Here is a 25,155-nt window from a genome sequence, read left to right as displayed (position 1 = left end):
ATCCCCCAACTTCACATAGATTGCTCATGGGCTCGAGGAGTAGCCAGCTACCCCTACGGTGCCGCGTTAATGCTTTCGGGTGGACACAAAGTCAAGCTGTTGACACTGAAGAGGAGAGGACGCGTCTCGAACGACGGTCCGGATGGAGGTGGGTGCGGAGCGAAACTCGTCAGCTCGACATATGGCTCGGCTGAGAAGTTTGCTGGACTTGGTTGAAATGCTACTCTGCTTGCTTGTCTTGTTGCGGCTCTCATTTCGATTGCCTGTTGCCTTTACAAGATGTTGCGCATCGTTGCGTGACCCTCAGATAGCCATATCTATTCAACAGTCCTCTTATGACAGTTTCCGATCTTGTGAGCTCTGCTGCCACTATACCTACGAACAAGTGCGAGCCGATGGCGGGCAGACTGGTTCTGCTTGGGTCGATGGTATTAGGTTGCACTCGCTGCTGGTGAAAACGAAGTGTTATTGCCCGACGCCGCTGTGCGTGTGAATAATACTGGCGGAACTTCCAAAGGTCTACGGAGTGCAGTACAAGCAAGCAGTAAGACAAGCACAATTACAAGTAGGGAGCGATTAAAATGACGAGACGATCATGCGGTGCCAAAATGCAGGTACCCACATGACTAGCGAAGGGCGTGAGGATGAGGACATGATGGCCTCGATGCTCGCTCCGATGATCGGTTGCCCCACCATCAGAACGGTGATGGGTATTGATAATTACCCCTCTCTCGTCAACCAAACGATGGGCAGTAGTATCTAGTTGAACAAGCTATACTCATTAATACTACGGGCATCCAGCAGTCTCACCGACGTACGAACGAAGCTCGCAAATGGAAGAAGCGCCGCCGACGTCCATTCTCGTCATCGGCTCGGGAGTCTTTGGCCTCAGCACGGCATGGGCACTGACCAAGCGGCAGCTGTTCGCCAAGACGGCCATCACTGTTGTTGATAATGCTCGGGGAGAGTTCCCTCCCAGGGATTCCGCAAGCGTCGACTCGTCGAGGATCATCAGAGCGGACTACGCCGACCCCCACTACACGGCACTGGCAACACTGGCGCAGCAAGAATGGAGAAGGCAGGGAGCGGATGAGCTCGGCGGTCAGGGACGTTATACGGAGTCTGGATTCGTGCTGACGGCCAACTTGCCGATGGACGTTCCGGCGGGGACAAAGTCGAGCATGGACTATACCAGGGAGAGCTGGGAGAACGTCGTCGATTACGCGGCAAAGGAGGGGCTTCCGACGGAGAGCATCCAGAGGCTCGAGAGCAGGGAGGCGGTGAAGGAGCTTCTGACGGTCGATGGCCACTGCGGCGACTGGGGTTATCTCAACAAACTATCCGGCTGGGCGGATGCCGGAAAAGGCATGAAATGGCTCTACGACCGTGTCATGGAGACGAACCGTGTTCGATTTGTCGACGGCCAAGTTATGAAGCTCGAGACGGTGGGCGACAAAGTGGTGGGCGCCCAGCTGTCCGACGGCGTCGTCGTGCGAGGCGACGTGGTCCTCGTCGCCGCGGGTGCTTGGACGGGCGAGCTTATCGATCTTCGGGGGCGAGTGGAAGCGACGGGTCACGCGTTGGCATACGTGGATATCGCAGAGGATGAACTTGCGGTGCTGGCGAAGCAGCCTGTCGTCCTCAACCTCTCCTCCGGACTCTTCATCATCCCCCCGCGGGACAGGGTGCTCAAGGTCGCCCGACACGGTTTCGGCTATCTCAACCCGGAACTCGTGACGAATGCGTTGCCTCCGTCCCCTTCCTCGGAGCGCAAACCATTCGTGACGTCTCGGCCGGTGACGGAACGGAATGGCGGCGCCCAAGGGCTCCCGGAGGAAGCCGACGTCGACCTCCGTCGCGGGCTCAAGGACCTCTCGCCCGTCAAAGGGCTCGAAACTCGACCGTGGAAGGAGACGAGGCTCTGCTGGTACTCGGACACTGCTGACGGGGACTGGCTCGTGGACTGGCACCCAGGCTGGAAGGGCCTCTTCATCGCGACAGGAGATAGCGGTCACGGATTCAAGTTCCTTCCCGTTGTCGGCGAGAGGATCGTCGATTGCATGCTGGGTAGCGGCGGAGAGCTGGGGAGGAAATGGAAATGGAAAGATGTTGACGACGACGGCGTCGGCCACTATGTGAACGGCGGGTACAATGGATTGATGACGAGAGATGGCAGCAGAGGGGGACATGCAGGAATGATATTGAGAGAGGAGCGGGAGAAGAAGTAGGCGATCCTCACACCAGCATTGGAGGCGCTGTAGTCAATGTGTTCGTTACAGTGCTGCGTCCGCCCACGCTGGTACTGTAGGCGCACATTTAGGCGCGCCGGCACAGCTAATAATGCAGTAATGTAAGTATTCGTATCCGTACTGGGCACTCGCTTGGTTGGTACATACTGTATTACAGTGCTTATTAGGAGGTGATAGTTGGGTGAGTACCTGTACCGTCACCGCAAGTACTACTGCGAATTATGGTTGGGTGATTTGCAAACTCCCAAGTCCAGCGACCCCACAACGAACCTAGCTCTGTTCCTCAACCTTCATCCACGCCAACCAACCGCCTAGTATTCATTCATTCACTCGCTCCATTCGCCACGCACTCGTCCTTTCATCGAAATCGAAACGCAAATGCCAGCTTCGCACCACCCAAGCCATCACACCACCACGCGGGAGCTACTTTGGTCATTGAAAGCCTGATTTGGCCATCCAAGCAGCATCCAACGCCAACCGTCGACAACGGTTGTTCTCCGCGACCTCGCCGCACGCGCAAGTCGTCCGAACAACATGTCGTCCGGAAAAGCACCCCTAGGCTTCCCCGAAGCGGAAGCAAAGCTGCCTCAGCCGGGCAAAATGTCCAGCTTTGAGAGAACAAAGGCCGAAGCGGAGGCCAAGCGTAAGCGAGACCAGGCCGAGACGGAAGCCGTGTACAAGGAATTCATCAAGAGTTTCGACCACGACGAGGACGACGACGGCCGGCTCCAGCACCACGCTCCCCGACACAGCTACGGGACGCCGTCCACTGGCCTTAACACGGGCAGGCGGCACTTTGCCGCCTCGGCCATGAAGAAGAGCGGACCTGGAACGTTGGGGCCGTTGCCGGGTGCGTACGGCGCCAAGCGGTCGTTCAACGACTTCGCCATGGGCTCGAGGGAGACCGGCTCATCGTCGGTCAACCAAGACTCGCAGACGGCAGCGCTCTCCGTCTCCGAAGCGTTCAGGAACGAGAGCGATGACGAAGACGAGGTCGAGAAGGAAGCCGGCCAGCGTGCCGAGCTGATGGCTCAAGCGAAGCCCCAGCTCCGCCTCACCAACATGCCTCCCGGATGTACGCCGGCCGCCATCAAGGCGCTCTTCCCGGACAACCTCATCGTCGACGCCGTCAAGATTGACCCGCCCTCGGCACCAGGCCACCTTCAATCGAACTGCACCAACTGCGTCGTCGTTTTCGACCGAGACACGGCGGGTAGCGCGCTCGACGCAGTAGTCAGCGCCATGCAGAACCGATACTTGGGCGTCGGACGCTACTTGTCCATCAGCCGTCACCTGCCGTCGGTCATGCTGAAGCCGGCAGTGGCGCCCCAGCCGTTCGGTGCCATCCTGCGGGAGCAGGCTGATGCCGGACATCATGGCTCCCGTCGTGGCTTTGCACCGCCATCGTCGTACAGCAAACCTAGCGGCAGCCCCAATCGGCTCGACCAGTATCATGTGCCTGTCGTGCCGCCGGATGACATCAACACGTTGCGGCAAATTCACACGACCGTCGAGAAGCTCCTCAAGCATGGAGCCGAGTTTGAGTATGCTCTCATGCAGAGGCCCGACGTCCAACGCGACGAGAGGTGGGCTTGGCTGTGGGACTCGACGAGCACGGCCGGTGTTTGGTATCGTTGGCGACTCTGGGAGCTTGCCACGGGATACAAGTCCGACCCGGCAAAGGAGCCGTACGTCTATCTGTTCGAGGACTGTCCGGCGTGGAAGGTGCCGGAACCGTTGCCGTTCGAATTCGTCACGGACATCGACCAATTCGTCCACCACGCCGACTACAACTCGTCGGATGAGGACGGCATCGACGAGAATCAGCTGGACGCGAGAAAGCCGTATCCATTTCTCAACCCGCTTCGCGAGGCGAAGCTCATCCACCTGCTCGCCCGACTGCCGACGAGCACGGCGAAGCTTCGCAAGGGAGACGTGGCAAGAGTGTGCGCCTTTGCGCTCGAAAACGCGAACCGTGGCCCGAGCGAGGTGGTCGATTTGGTCGTGACCAACATTGCGATGCCACTCGCCTTCACGGACGAAAATTCCCAACACCATCAAGCGGCGGTGGAGACGGTCGGGAGAGGCGAGGTGCTCGACGTCAGCGGAGGAAGCTTGGTCGGATTGTATGTCGTCCACGACATCCTCGGCGCGTCCGGATCGTCCAAGATGTACCGACATGGTTGGAAATACAGGGCACTGTTCGAAAAGGCGCTGAAGGATCGCAAGGTGTTTGAGTTTCTGAGCATGATGCCAGAGCAGCACGGTTGGGGTCGTCTGCGCGCCGAGAAGTGGAAGCGCTGCATTCTTTCCGTCCTACACCTCTGGGAAGGATGGAACGTGTTTCCCAAGAAATCGCAGGAGCATTTCATTCACGTCATGGAGAAGCCACCCTTGGCCCCGCCGGACGAGACGCCGGCACCCTCGGCGACCGACGGTGCAGCCAAGCAGGGACTCGACAAAGGTGAGCCCCTCGACGGCGATGACATGCTAGGACGGCCTTTGGATGAATCTGACCTTGAAGACGTACGCATGTCGGACGAGGAAGACGTCGACGGCGAACCCATCGTCGAGGACGACGTGCAAGGTGAGCCAGCCTCGCGCCGAGGCCTACGTCAAGGGCAAAGATGCTGATTATGTTCGATTGGAAGGCACTCCAGCTCGCGGCGACGACGCGCAAGGTACGTCTCCGAGAGCAACGCGCCACGAAGGATCGCACTTCTCACGCCGGTCCACAGGTGTGCCCGCGACAGGGGATGACGTCGAGGGTGAGCCGATCGACGAAGCCGACGTCGAGGGTGAGCCGATCGACGATGACGATGTGGAGGGTGAGCCGATGGAAGAAGGAGATGTCGAGGGCGAGCCGATGGGTGACGACGACGACGCGCTCGACGAGCCAAGCACGACTCGCGACGGCAGGAACGACGACGACAGTGCCACTCCTGGTGTCGACCGGAGGACGGAGAGCGGCGCGGACGGCGCAGGGGAAGGCAGTCAAGGCGAGGCACAAGGTGAAAGGGGACACCTTTCGCGGAGACGGATGCGCGCCGTGGACATGTTTGCTGACTCGGACGACGATTCCACGGACGAAAAGAGGTGACGGCTATGGCGCCTCGACGGGCGAGGGGAACAACACGACGAGGATTGTGCTTGTACGGAACCGAGAAGCCGAGCGAATGGGGCACGGCCGAGGGACGGAGGATGGCTTGAGCGTTGGCAGGCCGGGCACCGCGAACGCTGCGCTCGGCGATGGCGCGGAGACCTGGGCTCGAGCCACGACAGACGGCCTCGACACGAGTTGGAGGGACGACGCCATCCACGCATCGGCCGCGAGTAGGGGTTGGCGACGCCCATGGATGCTTCGGCATCCAACCATGCATCGTCGCAACTCGATCGGCTGCACCGATGGAGGGCGTGGTTGACGAACCGATCACGGATGGATAAACAATGGGACTCGGGGAGCAAGAGGCAATTGTTGACATGTGAGAGCAGTACATATTATGTAAATGAATGTCGAGATGCACGGATGGATTCAAATGTTCAAAACTGTAAAGCATCTGCCGTAGAAAAGCATCTGCTGGAGAAGCATCTGCTCTGCTGGTGCTGGACAGGTGTTGCTCGCCAATGAAAACCTGCTCACTGGGCCTGGTGATGCACGCCCCTTGTCGGCAGATGAATGGGTGTGGCACACGACAGACGAGGGAAACGGAAGCTGAAGGCGAGTTGGGCCGTATTTCACCGCTCGAGCAGCAGCAGAAAGGGGTAGCAGGGAGGATAGCACACGTAACTGTACAGTACTTGCTCGCATGTACTCGGTACAAGCCCGTACGTACTGTTGCGCGCGGATGCTAAGAACTCGGTACTAAGCCTATGGTATCTGCTTTATAGGTACCAGGTACCTAGTAGGTTAGTACCGAGCCGCAGAACGCCAAGTTGCCACGGAGCATTAGCAGCGAGTGCTGCTCCAGCAATGAACAGGTATCGCCAGCAAACAGCCGAGGAGTGTACATGCACCGTACGTGGTCGTAGTAATAGCTCGGCAAAATTTGCCCAAGTTGGGGGAAGCCGGTCTTCGCGTCATGTAGTCAGGAGCACATGGAGAATATTATGATGCCGGTATAATTACTCGTACAAGTAGGTGCGGAATACTCCCAGTTGCGTGGTGGGTGGGCGTGGGATGATGGTAGTGCCATGCCAACCAAACAAGACTGCTGAGCCTGCCATTTTAGCACCTCATGCATGCCTTGCTTGTAGCTACCCGGCTCGCCCAAGAGAACGACCGAGGGTATAGGCGGCCGGACTTGTCCGAGGTTGGCCTCTTTTGACATGGACGGTCGCTTCAAGCGTCCCGGGCGCGATTGAGTTTAGCCAAACGAGCGTATGTTGTAGGAGTGTGTTTGGCGGCGACGCATGTAGTTGCAATTGCAAGTAAGTACTCCGTGCTTTGGCGTCAAATAGGTACCTACTAACCGGGCTAGCTCAATGCGGAGCGACATCTCCGGTGTCGGTTGGACGAATTCCACACGGGTGCATGAGTGCCGGTGCTGTACGGTACGAAGCACAAGTACTTGTATTGCTAGTGCTGTTGAAGTACTGCGTTGCCGGTGCTATATTTATTTGCATATCTGGTGCGTTATTGCTGGTGCAGTATTGATGGTGCAGTATTGATGGTGCAGTATTGATGGTGCAGTATTGATGGTGCAGTATTGATGGTGCAGTATTGATGGTGCAGTATTGATGGTGCAGTATTGATGGTGCAGTATTGATGGCGCAGTATTGATGGTGCTGTATTGCCGGTGCTGTATTGCCGGTGCTGTATTGCCGAAACTGTGCTGCTGGTGCTGTATGCTGGTGCTGTAAGTATTGCAGGTGCTGTATCGCTGGTGCTGTATCGCTGGTGCTGTATCGCTGGTGCTGTATCGCTGGTGCTGAATTCCTGGTGCTGTATTGCGTAGGACCTGCAAGTACGGAGCAAAAGAACGGGCCTTGAGGCCGGCCGAGGAGCGGAGCACGCTTCCGACGTGCATGCTCATTCGGCCGTACTTTACACCTTCATGGCGCATGCTGACCGCTCCGCTGTGGATGCACCTGTTCCGGCTGGCCATCTCGACGACGTTGAAGAGTCGCTGGGGAATTCCAAGCGGGCCTGGAAGCGTGCTCGGTGACCTCCGGCTGAGGAACGAACACTAGCGCAGTGCTAAGGAAGCCAATGCTGGGCAGTCGCTTGATAGAGTTGATGCATCATCTGCCTCGGCGACTCCTGGAACCTCTTGACGAGGCCTCGAAATGCGCAACGTCACCGACTCTCGTCATGGCATCGGCAATAAGAATACAAAGGCGGATAGAAATACAGATGGAAATCCCAGACGCAAATGTAAACGCAGATGCAAGCTACTAGGTACACAAGTATACAGAAGCACAAATGCATGCATGTGCCTGTACTTGTGCTGCAAGTAAGTAGAGACGAAGGACAAGTACCTGTACGGAGTACAGTATGCATGAATGGCCGCCAAGCAATACGTGCTTGTACTGACTGACTAGTAGCCGGGAAGTCAATACGAGATTGTACTTGTACACGAGGGCGGTGTGCTCCGGCTGGACATGCGCTGGGCAAGTACTTTAGCACACTAATACTCCGTACTTACTCCGTACAATGAATGGGGTTGTTATCAATCTAGTACCTTGGGAGCTGCGCGGGGGTGCAAGTACAGTACTTGCAAGTACTGTATTCGCTTGTACACCGCAAGTACTGCCATTGTACCTGCGAACGACGTCTACGCAGTGCTTGGTGTCGCGGGCACCATCCGAGGTACGGAGTGCAGCACACGCATGTACTTGCTGTATGTAAGTACTTACTTACTTGCGGTGCAGTACTTACTTGTACGAGCACCTTACCCATAACACCTTCCCCAACGCCAACCAGGAATCGCGATTGACAAGGTGGTGTGGCGCGGACCCTTCGTTTGGGAAGGAAGGAAAGTAGGAAGGGGCTGCTCACCTCGCCGAGCATCGTCCGGACATTTCATCCATTTTCCTTCTACATCCAACCGACTGTTCGCCTTTCAAAATAGCATCATCCGCCTGCACCACTTGTTTGCTCGACGCTCCTCGACACCGGTTCCCCGCCCCACGACGCTTGGTGTCCTCGACCGTGGACCGTACTCGGTTGGGCCTTAGCAGATCGTCGATCCCGATTCAGGTTTTTTTTTTCATGCGCGCCGCGCCCCTCACGCACGGGCTGAATTCCACGAGGCGCATCTCGAAGCCGGCGCCGAATTATTCCGCGTGCCGTTGATGCCTCATCGATTTCCCCTGCCATCAACGTCCATCGTCGGCTCCGAGGAGCCCGGCGCACAGGCGAGAGACTGCATCCTCGACAGAGGTGTAGTAGAGCTGCTTGCGGAATCTCCCCACGGCGGCCGAGTCGGGCCTCTTCCCCCCCCCCGCGGCCGCTTATCATGCCGCTTATCAACGGTCAGAAGATGGCCTGGTAGGTTGCGTCGCCGACCCCGCGAGACGACAGGCCGAGGCTCGGAGTGCTAATCCGCCGCGGCAGCGAGCCTTGCATTCGCGGCCATCGGTCGACCAAATGCACCCACGCCAACGAGCGGCTCATGGTGCCCGTCCGCAAGCCCGGCCGCCCGCTGAGCGCGTGCCCTCATCCGTCGGCCCAGCCGTGCTCCTGCGCCGCCGTGACGGCGGCCATCCCGCGGAAGCAGAAATGCAACTGCGGCGGCTCCCAGCCCGCGCCCGTGCACGTCAAGCACGAGGAGGATGCCGCCGGAGCCGGTGGCGGCAGCACGACGCCGCCTAGCTTTTCCAAGCCGAGCGCCGTCTTTCGCGTCCAGAAGTCAGGCTTGAAGGCGGCCCTGGGCAAGAAGCCGTCGATAGACGCCACGGGCCTCGAGAGGATGGACGCCAGCCAACTGAACGTCCTGCCCATGTACGGCGCCGCCGTCCCGCAGCCCATGGCGATGCCCGGCGCCGTCCCGGCTCCCATCTCGGACATGCCCATGTACGGAAGCCTTCGCCTGACGCCGACGGAGAGTCGACGCAGCCCCGACTCTGCACTCTTCCCCATCTTTCCCTTTTCCGTCTGGAACCCGCCCATAAGCGGCCCTCTGCCGGAGACGGCCGCGGCCGCGGACCAGTCGACGAATCTTTCGACGCGTTCGAGCGCGCCGCCGACGTCCGCCGGATGCTGCGGCGGCCGCTCGAACGGGACCAACGGCAACGGCAACCTGCAGGCCTCGATGTCCGTCCCGGCCGCGAGTGGTCATGGGGGGGCGGGGGCGAAGAGTTGCTGTTCGACGACGACGACGACGACGACGACGACGACGACGGAATCTCGGGGCCTCGCGCCGAAATCCGAATCGATGCCTCCTCTCTCCCCCACCGGCCTGCAATCGCCCACCGGCATCATGGGGCCGCCGACGAGCGCACACCTCACCATGTCGAGCGGCGGCTATCCGTATTACTCGCAGCCGACAATTTTCAGCTATCCCCCTCAGTTCGGATCCTTCCTCCAACCCCTCCAGCCGGAGCAGTGGCGAGATATGATGACGAGGGTCAACTACGAGCAGCCCATGGCCGCCCCGAACCCGCCCGCCTTCGAGATGCCGCCGGCGCCCGGGCCGGGCGTTCCCAACGACGCGACGTGGACCTCCCACCAGTGTACCTGCGGCCCCTCCTGCCAGTGCATCGGCTGCGCGGCCCATCCGTACAACAACGCCACGCAAAACTACGTGCGGTCGGCCTGGAGCACCATGATGGAGGACGAGCAGAACATGCACCCGCCCACCAACGGCCGCGCGAACGTCGGCATGAACCTCCACCAAGAGTCATTTGCGAGCCGGACGTCGAGCGGCCGGGAAACACCAGCAGCAGGGCTGGTCGAGGGCGGAATCGCCTCGGCGTCGCCGCCGCAAACGCCGTCTGACGCTTCCACGGCGGCCCCCGAGGAGCAGACGTTGTCGGCGAGCGACTACTTCTTCGTCAGCTACCCCTTCCGCGATTCGTGCGCCGGCGACACGTCCAACTGCCCGTGCGGCGATGACTGCCAGTGCATTGGATGCATCATTCACGGGTCGGGGCGCGTGCCGTAGACCGAATAAGCCGATCACCGTCGTCGGTAGGCAGCTCGCCCGAGGGCGGGTGGATGCGGCCCCAGGCGTCAGTGAATCCCGAGTGACGGAGTATGAGACGTGTTCATTGGAGCAAAAGGCATCACATGCGAGAAAAATTTACCATGTACGAGATGGGGAGGGAGAGCGGGAAAGAAGGAAGGAAGAGACGCCTCGACGGTGGTGCCAAACGATACCCATATGTAGTGACGGGGGGAGGCAGCCGAAATTTGGGGTAATGAAGACATGGATGAAAAACGTCCCTTCCACCGCATGATGGACGCAGCACGCCTTGGAGTTTGACAGCACCGTGCGATGGAAGGGTCTCTGACGTGAGCCATTGATGAACGAGCAGCAGCCGATTAGCAAATGTTGGGTCGGGGGGTCGTGGGTTGGATTGCAGTTTGCCAAACGGAATATTACTCCTGCCAGTACGGAGCACGGAGTACAGACTTCGGTGTACGGAGTAAGTATGTTGCACCAAACCATCCAAAACAATTGGGCGCCGCAGTCAATGTGGACTTAGTAGGTGCTATATGATGCGGCAGAAATACTTATTGTATATCTTGGAAGCGCTGCCGCCAGTGGGCAGTGGGCCCCACCGTGCCAACACGGCTTCCAGCACGGACCGAAAACACAACGTACTTAAGCAAGTAAGTACATGTACATATTGTGGGTGAGCATATGCTGTACATGTACAAGCAAGCGCATGCATGCACAGTACGGATTAAGTATATTCAACATATTACCGGCTTGTACTTGCTTCGATCTCGGACCAGCTTCACGCCAGACGACCCGACACATTCAAGTACTATTAGGTGCTTCACTGCATCCGCATACCCACGAAACTCGACCCTAGGACGTCCCCTAAGATCCTCGTACGTCTCTGAACGTCTGGGCTTTTGATCTGATTGCCCCAAGGCCGTCGAGAAATCCAGGATGCCTAGCTCGGCAAGGCCTTCGAGGCAAGCCAGACGCGACGACGGCGACAGAATCGAACCAGGCGACGATGATCGAAGGAGGTGCCGCTCCCCGGAACGCAAGCGACGGAGGGTCGTTGAGTCACGGCGGAGAAGTGGCTCGCCCGAGGCAGACAGCAGAGGGGGTTCAACGCGGCGACACCGTGGCCGGCGCGATGGAAGGACGTCGACGGCGGCGACGGCTGGGCCCGTGGGCGATGGGCTGCCCTGCTCGGCACGGCCGCTGTCCAAGTCGGATCTCCGGACCTTTGCCCCGCTCTTTGTGCACTACCTACGGCTGCAGAAACAAAAGGAAGCCGACGAGATGGACGAGCGCGAGTTCAAAGGCCGGTGGAAGAGCTTCGTCGGGAAGTGGAACCGAGCCGAGCTCGCCGAGGGCTGGTATGACGCCGAACTTTTCTCACGCATCGTCGAAGAGGCACCGCCTGTCGACGAGTGGTGGGCACGGCGACCGGAGACTTTGTCACGGCCCACTGCCCAAGCACTCGCGAGGGAAGATGACAACGACAACGACGAGGACGAGGACGGCGACGGCAGCAGCAATCACGCGAAAGAAAAGTATGAGGAACAAGACCAGGATCGGGGGGAGGACAGCGACGACTACGGTCCGACTCTGCCGCGGCCCGACGCCAAGCGTCACGTTGGCGCCCAGGTCCCGTCCCTGCAAGACATCTCGCTGCGCAACGAGCGGGCCCGAGAGTCTAGGGAGGCGGATGCGGAAGCTCTCCGAGAGGCCCGCAAGGTAGATCGGGTCCAACAAAAGGAGCGGCTCGAGGAGCTTGTGCCGCGGGCGGAAGCGGGCACTCGCGAGCGCAAGCTCGAGAAGCGACAAGAGGTCAACGAACGGATGCGGGAGATCCGGTCCACCCGCAGCCCCGGTTTGGAGGCGGCCGACGAGAAGGAGATGATGGGCGGCGGCGACTCGGTCGAAGAGTACAAGCGGATGCAGGAGAGGGAGCAGAGGCGCAAGACGGAGCGGCAGCTGCGGCGGGAGGAGGTCGACAGGGCGAGGCGGGAAGAGGTGGCGGAGCGGCGGCGGGCGTGGCAAGAGAGGGAGGACGGCACTGTCAACATGCTCCGAGAACTTGCGAGGCAGAGGTTCGGCTGACGAGGGCCGTTGCCCTGGAGTGGAGGATCACCGTCGAGAAGGCCATCATCGTGGCAATGAAGCGGCGCCAGGTGCCAACGACAAGCAAGCAGCAAGCAAAAAACCACGCGCGACGGGAGGCCACGGGTACGGCAGCTGGCTTGATCGATGTTGTCGGTGTTGCATCCATCAATCCGGCCATGTTCGTCGCCATCGCCTTCGTCTTCATCAGGCACTCTCTCCATGCCACAGCGCCTCAGGCCGATCCGGAAATCCCCACATCACGGCAAATGTAGATATCGAATGATGTCTCTGGCGGGGTTCGACGGACGCATCGGATGGCTGCGTTCGGAGATTTGTGTGTTTCTGCGAGTCGGCATGCTTATGCTCGGGCGATGCTATACTTCCGCACCTGGGTTTTCACACTGTGCGCGGGTTGGGCACCTTGGACACTGTCCCCACCCAAGCCAAAATCTTGCATCACCACTCACTCGTACAAGCACGCGCCTCGCACGGTTACGTCCCGAGGTTCCGTCCGTCGTGTGATTCCGCACACGTCCCGGGAGTTCAAGGGCCTTCCTCGAACAGGACCAAGCCGGCGGTTCACCCGGCGTGGGGCCTGTCGCGATTCGTAGCCTGTTCGCCTGCGCCGAGTCGGGTGAGGTCAAGTACGAGAGAGGCGACAGAGGGCGCGCATCCCGGCGATACAGAAGCCTCACGCAGCACGGCCTCGAAGGTGCAGCCAGGAGCAGGACATGGCGGACGACAACTTTGACATGGGCGGCCTCATGGAGGACCCCGAGGACTACTACCCGCCCTCGCCACCGCCGACGCAGCAGCTCTTCACCATGGGGCAGTCGGGCAGGCCGATCCGGCTGCATCTCGTCGGCAGCAGCCCTACGGAGGCGCACCATCTCTGGAACGGGGCCAAGTTCGTGGCCGACTACTTCGAGGAGGAGCCGGCGCGGGTGCGCGGTCGGACTGTGCTCGAGCTCGGTGCCGCCGCCGGTCTGCCGTCGCTCGTCGCCGGCATCCTCGGCGCCCGCAAGGTCGTCATGACCGATTTCCCGGACCCGGATCTCGTGGCCAACATGCAGAAGAACATTGACGAGTGCGGGGAGACGATGGAGCCCGAGGGGCACCTGGCACGCACCATCGACGCCGTCGGCTTCGTCTGGGGTGCCGATCCGGCTCCGCTCCTTGCGAGGCTCGCGAACCTCGACGACAGCTCGACGATGGCCGGGTCGACAAGGGGGACGGCCCCGGTCGTCAAGTTTGACGTGCTCATCCTCGCCGACCTGCTCTTCCGCCACTCGGAGCATGGGGCGCTCGTGAAGACGATCCAGGAGGTCATGGCACCGTCGACGGCGAGCGCCGCCTACGTCTTCTTCACCTCGTATCGCCCGTGGAAGCAGGATCTCGACATGGGCTTCTTCGACGTCGCCCGGAACGCCGGTCTCACCGTCGAGCAGGTCTCGGAAAGGAAGTTGGAGAAGCCGCTCTTTGACGGCGACCCGGGGGACCTCGACGTGCAGAAGACGGTCAAAGGGTTCGTCGTGCGCTGGGCCGAGCCTGGGTCGGCGCCCGCAGCGGCCAGCAGCGAGTAATGGAAGTTTAAACCTGCACCTGTATCCGGACCTGTAGCTGTACCTGTAACCGTAACTGTATCCGTCTCAGGACCTGTCTCCGGACATGCGACTGCAACTGCAACTGCAACTGCATCAGCATGTGCAATCTGTATTCGGATCTGCATCTGCATCTGCGGCTGCAGTTCACCTGCATCCCTGTGCCAGGACTCACAAGCCTGGCACGCGAGCGAACGCGGCGGCTATCATGGTATTACCGCCAGATTGGGACGACGGGGACGATCGAGGCGCGAGGCTGAACCCCGTACGCTGGCACTTCGGACCCGTCCTCGTCCGCTTCGAGGCTGGTCATTTCGATATACTGTATTTCTTCCACGCCCGTGCCCTTGGTATTCGATGTGGAGAGGATGAGACGTCGGGCAGCGGCAAAATGTGGAGCAATGAATGAATGCCCCGAATGGCCGAGGTGCAGAAGTTGAGATTCCGAGGGAATGTTACGTTACGCTTGCGAGCCGTGGCAGTGTGGGGCTGGGATTGGCACTGTGCCAACCATGACCTGTCCTTGCATTTGCCAGCACGACCGGAGTGTTTATACAGTGCGAGTGCGGCATCCCATTCCCACAAATCCGCATGAAGGACGATGGTGGGGAGATGATGATGCCATGCATTGCATACGGCTGCCTGCGAGCGTTTTACCCGTACGAGTACGCCCACCTAGTACTTAGCCTATACTCCAAGTGCTCTTATGGACATGGAAAATGGAAATGCGGAACAAAAGATGGAGAATGTGGTCGAAGGCGGCCGAGCGGCTACTATGGATAAAAGGGTCCACGGGACCCGAGCCTTCTTCCCCCGTCCTTCATCACATGCCGCAATCGATCTCGTTTCCGCCTCTCATTCCTCGCAGCAGCTTGCTCACTTTCCACCCCTCACAAGTTGAGCCATCATCACAAAGCTAGAGTGCAAGGAACTACGAGAACGAAGAAGCCGACGACCCATTATCCTTCACCCGCTGGCGGCAAGGACACACCCAACACCGCTGTCAGCGCCCAGGTACCGACGTCGAACTCGTCGAGTACTTGCCTCCTGCTTGCCCACATCATCGCTCCCAGTCGATCGCGATTGAACGACAGCCGTCAGTTACGATGCCGGCCCAAAAGACGTCATCATCTTCGTACCTCGCCGACCTCGAGCGTGATGGCTTCGTCGTTGTCAAGTCCATCGTTAGTAAGGAGAGGCTCGAGCTGCTCCGAGAGGCCAGTGGCAGGGTGGAAAAGATGGCCAGAGCCGGCCAGTGGCCTCACATCCGGACCGTCGGCAAGCAGTTCCCTCCGTGGGACTCGACGCCGGAAAAGGGCATCTGGGGCGTCCAGCACCTCATGAAGCCCGACCTACCCGGCTGCGACATCTTCGCCGACATGTACTTCTCCGAGGAGGTCCTGAGCATCGTCCGCGAGCTGCTGCAATGTGACGATGACGATCTCGTCATGGAACTCTTCAACATGCTCGTACGGCCGGACAGCGACTTTGAGCTGCGCTGGCACCGCGACGACATCCCTGCGACGGCGACGGCCGAGGAGGAGATGGACCGGCTCGGCCACCCGGCTTTCCACGCCCAGTACAATTTCGCCCTGTGGGACGATCGCTCTCTCGTCCTCGTCCCGGGCTCCCACAAGCGCGCCCGGACGGAGACGGAGCGGTCGGCCGACCCGTTCGAGAAGGTGCTGCCGAACCAGCTGGTCGTCCATCTCGAGCCGGGCGACATTGCCTTTTACAACAACAACATCCTGCACCGGGGCGTCTATGACTGCAGCAAGGAGCGTGTCACCCTGCACGGATCCGTCGGCCACGCGGGCGGCAGCAAGCTCCGGGCCAGAAACGTGCTGCAGCACGGCATCGGAGCCTGGGTCGACAAGGTGGACTTTTCCAACATGAAGGACGGCGATCGGCGGCGGGCCGAGGCGATGCGGGCGAGGCTCGTCAGGATGGGCGGCGAGAGCGGCGAGGTCGGGTACTCGCTTCAAGGTTGAGGGTTGAGCTAGGTGGACGAGAGGCCGATGCCGAACCAAGACCGATCGATGCCAAACCGAGGCCCCATCGCATTTCTCCGTCTCGGGCCTCTGCTCGTCTGGGGCCCTTCATCTTGCGCGTGCGTGCTGGCAAGAGGAGCGACGAGGGGGTGGTTTCATTTGGATGCAAGCGTGTTTTCGAGCAGATACGAGAGCGGAATAAAAAAACCCTGGGTGGCTCGCCGGCGACGCGTGACGGGAGGGGGTATGAATGGATGCCTCTCGTCATCTACAGCAAGCTGGGCAATAATGCAATATCGTATCCATTCATGCACACATGACGCTAGACAATGGCGTTGGCAAGCCCGCCTCGGGGCGCCCATCGGCCTCGCTTCCGACGGTCGCCTCGCCATCGACGTCGCAGATCAGCGATGAAGGGATTCGGCAACAATGCAGTTGCGCGTCCTTGTCGACCGCCGCACCACCTACCGCGTATGGAAGGTCCAGAGGATTCCTGCTGCCAGCATGCTGCATCTGCTATGCTGCGCGCGACATAAGACTATCCTTCATACCACATGTTGCCTCACTTCACGCTGCGAGTCTTGCGGTGCCACGGCCGTTTCGATATCATGGGGTCGCTTGGAGCACAACAACGAGGGGGACGGAGGCGTGCAAGTGGGAGCACGGCGGGGGCGGGAAACCAGGGCAAACGATTGGCAGGTCTTGGAACAACGCCAAGACAAATTCCAAATCTTGTATTATTACTCCGTATCCGTAACTCTATTCGATTGCACCTGCGCTACTGCCATCCACCTGAACACTTATACATGTGCTTCTACACGTAGAAGCACTCAACTGGCAACCTCTCCCGGCGAGCGTCTCGGCCTATCCTCTTGCTGGAAGACGTGCAATGTACGAGCGGGTCGCGTGAGATGGGCGCAACCCTGTACGGCCTGTGGCTATTCTGCCAAGCGGTGGTGGCCTCTGCGTTCGGCACGAATGTAGGTGTAGGACCTGCCGGACACAAGTAAATGTCGGGAGTCGGGAACCGTTGCATCGGCTGCTACATGCACATACCTTGCATCGGGTAAGGATGGAAACTGTCGACTTCAGCAAGGGATCATGTCGCCGGTAGCGGACCAGGCCGCCATGTATTGTCCAGTGCGAGCACATTCACATGTATGGCGTATGCTGGGGATGTAACGAACTTGCTTCCGGCATCATCTTCTTACTTGCACGCGTACGGATGCGAATGAAAGTGCCATGTACTGTATGAAACTCGTGTTATTGGTAGTTAGTGTATCCGTAACAGTGGCAGAGATGTCGTGGGTGCCTTTGGACTTGTGGTTTGCTGTCGAAGTGTCAAGAGCCCCAACGACCTAGTAGGCTAGGAGTTTACTTGGCCTCGGACCTCGTAGGCCGTATCTGGCGACGAGCTGAGGCAAGCGCGTCGGGGTGTTGATGGGATGGTGGTGGTGTTGATGATAGTGGTGTTGATGGGGGTGGTGGTTAATGGTGGTGGTGGTGATGGTGGTGTGGCCGGGGTCCTTGTTGCTTGTTTCCCAAGTATGCAAGGTACTTGCTTATCTTATCGATGCTCCGAAGGAGATGTGGGTGCTCCTGCTGATCAGCCGAGCGCGGGCAGGGAGCTGGTGGCGACGAGACGAGAGCCGGCAGCACCTTCCTTCCTTGCCCAGAGTGGTGGAGGGCAAGGGCAGGTTAGAATGGGAGGAAGGAGCTCCTCGCCTGTGACGGGGACGCCGAGACGACAAATGAAGCAGGCGAGAGGCGGGCGCTCAGGATAGAGCGGAGAGCACCTTCCTGGTCTGCGCTGCATTTACACAGTAATATGTACGGTGTACTTCACCTTGCTTTATTCGAGTAGGTGTGTAGTGTGTTTTACGAGTTGCGCGTGTTTGGCCCAACGCCAAACCCAGGACTCGTGAGCCTGCCATTCGCGTCACAACCCTCAACAGCTACATGGACACTGGACACTGGACACTGGACACTGGACAATACATACCAAACGCTGGGCACGCGCGACCTTCTGGCACGATAAACATGACAAATGTTGACAGAAGGCAGTAACTACAGCTGACGCCGCCGCGCTTCTGTCAGCTCAGCACGGCGAGCCTGCCAAGGAATCGACGCTCTCGTCCAGCTTCCAAAGCCAGCAATCACTATCTGCCGACGCGCGAATATGCCCTCACTTTTCCATGACGATGAGACAGAAAGAAAATTCGAGTTTCTCCAACGTCAAGTCGTCATGTACCCTCCCCGCCTCTTCTCTGCCAGGCCCTGATCTTGGCCCCATGGGGAATCAACCACGGAACCCCCCCCCTCCCTCCAACACAACACCCCCCCCTCCTCCCCTCTCCCCGCAGTGACGCCATGGCTTGACTAGTAATTAGCAGATGCTATTCACAAGCGACCTACCCGAGCTCCATCGATCTATATTTGGAGAGCTTCCAACGGCACAGGACCATTGTATTCCAACTCCGCACCAACGCACCCGCGCACCCACGCACAGGCACAGGAACACCACACTCCCTCTCCAACAGCCCGAGCTTCGCAGAGAAACCGGCGTTCGCTTGCTCCCTTGGATCTCACCGACAGATTCGATCACTCCGCATCTTCATTCGCGAACCCCCCCCCCTTACCAAGGTCGCTGCTGCTCGTCAGTGACGCTGCCCCCATCCTCCCCAACGTCCTATACCCATCCTTGCGTGCGTTGTTGCGTACGTTGGTTGACAACTCTCTCCGCATTCTCCTCCCGCCACTTCTTGTCTCGATTTTTGCTCCTTTCTTGTCTCGGACCCCCCCCCCCCCCCCCTCCCCCTCCTCATCACCGGTTTCCCCGACCCAGCCGTGGCTGACCTGCTCCGCCATTTTCGTCGAATAGCAGTAGCATTGAACCATCACACTTGTTTCTTCGTCCCGTCGCTCCTCCGCGCTCGGCCGCCATTGTTCTGGCCACCCATCCCATCATCACCTGTGACTCCGACCCGAACGGCCCAAATATCTCGGCCTCGCGCCTGCCCACACCCTCGCCCCTCTGGAACGTTTCCTGACGTGGCGATATTCGCCCTTCCTATTTTTCTCCAATTCGACCTCGCTTCCCTGTCAGAAATCCGGAACCGATCCAACCTGCGCGTCAGCCTCACCTCACCAAGAAAGGAGCTACGCCCCTCTTTTAGGCTTTGACCTGGCTGCTCCTTTGCTGCTGCGACGAAGACTGCTCACCCTCTCGGACCATCCCCGGTCTCAGCCTCCCCCACACCCCCCCCTTCCTTTTCCCTTTCCCTGGCCAAGAAGTTCATGGACATTCATCGTGCGAGCTCGATCCCGCAAGCAAAATAGTCCGCTTACCTCCTCCCCCCCCGCCGTCTAGGTCCACCAGGCAACCGCCGCTGTCTAGACAGCAGGAGCCTGACGTCTTGACGCACAAGGTCCTGCATGCACGAGGGAGACACATCACAAGTTGGGTCTTTAATATCAGCCACGCTGGAATTAGCACCGGATGCCCTCGCTGCCGATTCCTCCGACATCGTACGTGTCCGGGAGGGTGCGGCCCGGCCACTGATAGCCCTTTCTTCTGCTCGCCACATGCTCCCCTTGGACATGGGCCATTCCTTGGACGATTCTCCGCCGCACGCGTCGGGGGCCACCCTAGTCATGGCTCAACAACACGCCCAAGGCCGTGACCAGAAGCCCAAGACCCTGCCTTGCAAGTACTGCAACAAGCGGTTTAGGTCAGTGCCGTGGCCAAATCCGCGACTCCCCTGCTTACACAGCCGGTGCGTGATAGACGTGTAGAGCATGTGCAGCGACATGAACGGACCCATACCAAAGAAAAGCCCTTTGGCTGCGGCTGGGATCGATGTGGGAAGACTTTCGGACGGCGGTGAGTACGGCGATGAGTCTGTCCATCAGCTGAACAGCGATGCCCTTTGCCCAGTACTGCTTCCTCTACCATCACTGCCATTGACACCACCACTCCACCGTTTCCCCTTTCACTCCCCAATCTGTGCGCGACCTTTGAAACTCTCCGCTCCCCCGATATTGGTTCAGAGCACCGTGTCATGAGCAGTTGTTTTCCTTGATTGCATGAGAATGCAACTAGGCATCGTACTTTTGGTTCATTCAGAATAACGATCGGGCCGCATTATACTTATATGGACATCAGCGATCTTCTCGTCAGGCACGAGAAGTTGGTTCACCTTACGGAAGGCAGCAAGGAAAGCAGTCGGCCGAGAAAACCCTCCTCGGCAGCCTCCCACAAACCTTCCCTGCCGAGCAACCAAGGGGAACCGGAGACCGGCGGCGCACAGCATGCCGCTGCACGACCGAGACAAGCACTTGCGCAACAGCAGCAACATCAACACCAACATCTGCACCAACACCAACATCACCAGAATCAGCATAGGCATCAGCAACCGCAGCAGCACCCGCAACATTACCACCATGGCCCGGTTCATGCTCATGTGGAACCCGATGCCGGACAGCAGGACCCACGAGGAACGCCAAGATCGGTTGCTTGCAACCTCGACGTCCTGTCCAACGCAGCGTTGGCGACGGAGGATCAGATGGCGCCGATGATGAACGACATGTCGCAACACCATGCCCGAGAAGATCAGCAGCAACTCCTGTCGTCGGCGTTTGCACCACCTCAGCCGCCGCAGCCGCCGCAGCCAATGTACGACGACTACAACTTCTTCCTCGACGACTTCACCGCGACGCCCCATCTCCTCCCGCCGCACTTTGAGCCGGATCAACAAGTGGCCATATGGTCTCGCTCGCCGGCCCACGTGCACCAGCGAACCGGCTCGAGACCCTCCTCCCAGTTTCCCTCCCGCTTTGCCTCGCTCGGCCCGGACATGCGTGAACCGGGAGACGCTGCCGTCCGGCTGCATGACGAATGTGCGAGGGTGCCGTCGTTGCGCATTTCAGCCGTCGACCATAACGCCATCAAAAGTCGAATCGACGAATATTCCTCCGTCTTGCCACGCGACTTTGTCTTTCCATCTCGACATACGCTCACCAGATTTCTCGACGGTTACATAACCGGCTTCCACGAGCACCTGCCATTTCTGCACATCCCCACCCTCATTCCCGCCGAGCTCGCGCCCGAGCTCATCCTCGCCATCCTCGCCGTTGGCGCTCAGTACAGGTTCGAGAGCAAGCGTGGGTACGCGCTCTGGTACGCAGCCAAAGCCGTAACGGCGGAACAGATCAGGAGGCGACACAGCTCCGAACTGCACGCCTTGTTGCCGACCGCGTCGTCATACAGCCCGCACTCTACGCGGCCTTCACCCAGCATCGGCTACCGCCATTCGTTTGCGTCGGCACAGTCAGAAAGACCGACGACGCAGGATACGCACCGCGAGCCGTAGTGAGTTGCCTTCACCTCTTCCGTTCGTGCACTCACCGCAGCGCCGGCCGGCCATGCTAAATGAATTTTGCCCCACGGCAGCTCTCCGAACACGCCCCAGGCGCGGCTGGAAACGATCCAGGCGGTACTCTTGCTCTTCGCCGTTGGCCTTTGGGGTGCCAAGACGATCCTTCAGGACGCCCTGTCGCTGCAAAGCACGCTGGCAATCTTGATTCGCGAGGAAGGCCTGAGCGTCGAGACGAGGCAAGCGGTGATGACGGACTGGGAGGCCTGGGTGCGGCTTGAGGGCGCCAACAGGACCAAGCTCATCGCATACTGCTTCTTCAATCTCTGCAGTATCGCCTACGATGTGCCGCCGTCGCTCCTCACGTCTGAGCTGAACCTTTGCCTGCCCGTACGATCCCGCCTTTGGCGCGCCGAGAGCGCGTGGCAGTGGCACGAACTCCGCCAGTCGATGCTGCCCATGGACGAGGTGACGGTTCACGAAGCCTTCTCGCGGCTCTTCAGCCGACCGAACCAGGGTCTTCCGCCGAACGTGGCGTCCTTGGGCCACTACGTGCTCATGCACGCCATCGTGCAGCACGTGTACCTTCTGAAGCAGACGTCGTTCTCCGCCGGCTCGCCCTTCGACATGCAACGGGCATTGAAAGCGGAAGACGTGGACGAGGTCACGCAGGCGCTGCGCGTCTGGCAGACGAGTTTCGAGCAGCAGCACCATCTCAAGGCGGCCGAGTCGGGCCAGTTCATGAGCGCAGATTCACTGACGGGCGGGGCGCTGACGTTGAATGCGACGGCCCTGTTGCGTCTCGCGTACATTCGACTGTACACGGACATTCCGGCCAACAGGTGCCTCGAGACGAGGGACTCGATGGTGATCGCGTCCGCCCTGCACGCGACGCCGTTGCTGCTACGGAGCGGGCGACTGCACAGAGCCGTCTTCCAAGCGGTGCACGCGTTGTCGATGCTCGTCAAGGCGGGTGTCAACTACGTCGCGAGGGCAAAGTCGACGGAATGGAGCATACAGCATTCGCGTACGTTGCCACCCGGCCCCTTGACGAAGTCGTGGGTTGGAGGGGCGCTGACTGATCCGGGCAGTGTGCAACCTCGAGTGCGCTCTCCTGCTCGCGAAATGGCTCCTCACGCTGGCGGCCATGACGCCTTCCGACCCGCCGGCGACGGCGGAGGAGAGGAGCCTCTTGGAGATGGTGCGGCGGATGCTGGACGAGACGGAATTCGCCGTGCCCGTCGACCCGTCCCTCGCGGGACCGAGCTCGACGACGCCACAGATGGACATGGCGACAGGCGACTGCGCCAAGCTGCGGCAGCTCGCGAGCGCCGTGGTTCGGCTCTGGGCCGAAACGTTTAAGGGAACGCATGTGTTCGACCTGGTCCGTGTCATGGGCGCGAGCCTAGATGGGTACGCCGACCTCGTGGACAAGCGACTGGATAGGAGGTCGATCGGCAGGATGGCACCCGAGGCGGGCATGGGTTGAAGTTGAACCACGCGAGCCATCCGGCCCGTCGTGACGGCAGATGGGCCTGCTGGAAGTCGCGGCTGCGGCCACGATGCCGGAAGCCGCGCGGGCAAAACACGTCACGATGATGCACGTATGCGCCGGCTCGATGATGTTGGCAAAGGGAATAACCGTACAGGCAGGTATTCGAACCTGACTTTCTCGGGGCCAAGAATCATGGAGGTTTCTGAGCGACAGGTGGACCGATGCGGCTCTCTGGAACGTCGCATGATCAGTCGTTGATCGCCTCGGTTCTGACCTGTTGACACTCCGTTCCGCAGCCGCGTACGACATCAAAGCGTGGTTCTGCGACAAGTGGAGGTTTAAGGTTTGAAGGGGACTCCGCAGTTTACCATGGACGAAGATGACCTTTAACAATTCCTTGCACATACGGAGCACGGACAACGCACTTTGCGTTTGTCGTCGTCGGCAACGTGGTTTGCTCCCGTTTCGTCGAGTCGGAGATCGGGCGGGTCGGACGGAGCGTCAAATCCAATCCGGACCTACCGAGAAAGCATGTGAGCGGAGCGTTTGCGGGGCGGGGGGAAACGACCTCTCCGAGCTTGCGGAGCCGCAGAGAGCGAGCTCGGTGGGAGGAGGAATGGGCCAGAGGAAGGGGGGAAATGTGGGGCATGACAAGGGTTAGGGGCTGTTGCCTCGGCATATCGAGGTATCGGAACGCGTGACCGATTACGGATGGCATCCGAGACTTGGCCTCTTGGAGCTGGTTTTAAGAAGGCAGCCTGTGTCGATGCCTTCTTCTTGCATTCGTTTTTGCGTCATTCTTCCAACCTCTTTGTTGACGGCCGCTTCCTGTTGTCCTCCGCTATCATCATAGACAGCCACTTGACGTTTTCTCGAACACGACCGACAGCGACGGCGCCGACGGATACAGATTGAATATACAGACATTAAGAGCCAGAGTCGGCCAGATACAGATACAGATCGATCATCGCGATAGGCAAGTCGGGGCGCTGCTAAGATGCCGTTTACGACAGAATTGACCCGGCGGCTGGGCATCCGAGGTACGCAATCCTGCTGCCTTTGCTGCTCCTCCTGGCAGCGGTGATGGTGATGGTGCGGGCCATCTTGCCAGCAGAATAGTTGCTGACCCGTCGCAGTGCCTGTTGTCCAGGGTGGCATGATGCATGTCGGTACCGCCGACCTCGCATCAGCCGTCTCCAACGCCGGCGGCCTCGGCATCATCACCGCCCTCATCTTCCCGACGCCGGCGGCCCTGCGGGAGGAGATTCGACGGTGCCGCAAGCTGACGAAGAACCCATTCGGCGTGAACATCACGCTGCTGCCGGCCATGGTGCCGCCAGACTACGGAGCCTACGCCCAGGCCGTCATCGACGAGGGTGTCCGCATCGTCGAGACGGCAGGCAACTCGCCCGGTCCCGTCATCGCCCAGCTCAAGAAGGCCGGCATCACGGTCCTGCACAAGTGCACCACCATCCGCCACGCTCAGAGCGCCGTGAAGCTCGGCGTCGACTTCCTCAGCATCGACGGCTTCGAGTGCGCCGGCCACGTCGGCGAGAGCGACATCACCAACTTCATACTCCTCGGCCGCGCCCGTCAGACCCTCGGCGTGCCCTTCATCGCCTCTGGTGGTTTCGCCGACGGCTGGGGCCTCGCTGCCGCCCTCGTCCTCGGCGCCTGCGGCATCAACATGGGCACCCGCTTCATGGCCACGGTGGAGGCACCCGTGCATCAGAGAATTAAGGACGAGATCGTCAAGGCCGACGAGAATGATACGACGCTTCTGCTCCGTCGCTGGCGCAACACTACCCGCCTCTACAAGAACAAGGTCGCCCTCGAGGCCCTCAAGGTCGAGCAGGAGAGCACGACGGGCGAGTTCAGCGAGGTGGCAGCCCTCGTTAGCGGCAAGCGCGGCAAGGAGGTCTTCATCAACGGCGACCCTGAGTTTGGCGTAAGCAAACCTCCCTCGTCACCCCTCCCCCGAGCCTGGGCCATGCTTCTTTCCTCCGGGTATCCTAACATTTTGATTCGCTCTCCAGGTATGGACGACGGGCCAGGTCATCGGCCTCATCCACGATATTCCCACCTGCGACGTCCTGGTCAAGCGCATAGAGAAGGAAGCAGAGCAATCTCTGCGAGAGCGACTGTCCCTTGTCCAGCCCGAACCCAAGCTATAGATGAATTGATGCTGGTGCAAATGTCTGCCTCTGCCCTATTCGATGGAGGAACTGGA

The 25,155-nt window shown here is 59.7% G+C and overlaps 9 protein-coding genes across 9 annotated transcripts; all 9 read left to right on the top strand.

Annotated features, from left to right (window-relative positions):
• Positions 1–833: 833 nt before the first annotated feature.
• On the top strand, positions 834–2,228 carry DCS_06890 (fructosyl-amino acid oxidase; the record flags this gene model as incomplete). Its single annotated transcript, XM_040804177.1, has 1 exon — positions 834–2,228. One exon carries the CDS (start codon positions 834–836, stop codon positions 2,226–2,228), a length of 1,395 nt encoding a protein of 464 aa, XP_040654281.1.
• A 555-nt stretch (positions 2,229–2,783) lies between these two features.
• DCS_06889 (coatamer subunit protein) lies at positions 2,784–5,349 on the top strand (the record flags this gene model as incomplete). Its single annotated transcript, XM_040804176.1, has 3 exons — positions 2,784–4,836; positions 4,901–4,930; positions 4,988–5,349. The coding sequence occupies 3 exons, from the start codon at positions 2,784–2,786 to the stop codon at positions 5,347–5,349; spliced, it is 2,445 nt and encodes an 814-aa protein (XP_040654280.1).
• A 3,358-nt stretch (positions 5,350–8,707) lies between these two features.
• DCS_06888 (uncharacterized protein) lies at positions 8,708–10,354 on the top strand (the record flags this gene model as incomplete). The annotated part of the gene is made up of 2 exons (XM_040804175.1): positions 8,708–8,739; positions 8,806–10,354. 2 exons carry the CDS (start codon positions 8,708–8,710, stop codon positions 10,352–10,354), a joined length of 1,581 nt encoding a protein of 526 aa, XP_040654279.1.
• Positions 10,355–11,311: 957 nt separating this feature from the next.
• DCS_06887 (RNA helicase-like protein) lies at positions 11,312–12,460 on the top strand (the record flags this gene model as incomplete). Its single annotated transcript, XM_040804174.1, has 1 exon — positions 11,312–12,460. One exon carries the CDS (start codon positions 11,312–11,314, stop codon positions 12,458–12,460), a length of 1,149 nt encoding a protein of 382 aa, XP_040654278.1.
• A 56-nt stretch (positions 12,461–12,516) lies between these two features.
• On the top strand, positions 12,517–12,735 carry DCS_06886 (uncharacterized protein; the record flags this gene model as incomplete). Its single annotated transcript, XM_040804173.1, has 1 exon — positions 12,517–12,735. One exon carries the CDS (start codon positions 12,517–12,519, stop codon positions 12,733–12,735), a length of 219 nt encoding a protein of 72 aa, XP_040654277.1.
• A 459-nt stretch (positions 12,736–13,194) lies between these two features.
• On the top strand, positions 13,195–14,046 carry DCS_06885 (uncharacterized protein; the record flags this gene model as incomplete). Its single annotated transcript, XM_040804172.1, has 1 exon — positions 13,195–14,046. One exon carries the CDS (start codon positions 13,195–13,197, stop codon positions 14,044–14,046), a length of 852 nt encoding a protein of 283 aa, XP_040654276.1.
• Positions 14,047–15,170: 1,124 nt separating this feature from the next.
• Positions 15,171–16,055, top strand: DCS_06884 (phytanoyl-CoA dioxygenase; the record flags this gene model as incomplete). The annotated part of the gene is made up of 1 exon (XM_040804171.1): positions 15,171–16,055. The coding sequence occupies one exon, from the start codon at positions 15,171–15,173 to the stop codon at positions 16,053–16,055; it is 885 nt and encodes a 294-aa protein (XP_040654275.1).
• A 3,435-nt stretch (positions 16,056–19,490) lies between these two features.
• Positions 19,491–22,919, top strand: DCS_06883 (uncharacterized protein; the record flags this gene model as incomplete). The annotated part of the gene is made up of 6 exons (XM_040804170.1): positions 19,491–19,786; positions 19,843–19,938; positions 19,993–20,061; positions 20,221–21,426; positions 21,508–22,457; positions 22,522–22,919. 6 exons carry the CDS (start codon positions 19,491–19,493, stop codon positions 22,917–22,919), a joined length of 3,015 nt encoding a protein of 1,004 aa, XP_040654274.1.
• A 1,003-nt stretch (positions 22,920–23,922) lies between these two features.
• On the top strand, positions 23,923–25,099 carry DCS_06882 (uncharacterized protein; the record flags this gene model as incomplete). Its single annotated transcript, XM_040804169.1, has 3 exons — positions 23,923–23,965; positions 24,062–24,873; positions 24,962–25,099. 3 exons carry the CDS (start codon positions 23,923–23,925, stop codon positions 25,097–25,099), a joined length of 993 nt encoding a protein of 330 aa, XP_040654273.1.
• Positions 25,100–25,155: the final 56 nt, after the last annotated feature.

The sequence above is a fragment of the Drechmeria coniospora genome, chromosome 03, assembly GCF_001625195.1.
Source record: "Drechmeria coniospora strain ARSEF 6962 chromosome 03, whole genome shotgun sequence".
Taxonomy (NCBI): domain Eukaryota; kingdom Fungi; phylum Ascomycota; class Sordariomycetes; order Hypocreales; family Ophiocordycipitaceae; genus Drechmeria; species Drechmeria coniospora.
Note: the sequence above shows the minus strand (reverse complement) of the source record. Positions and strands in the feature narration are given on the sequence as shown.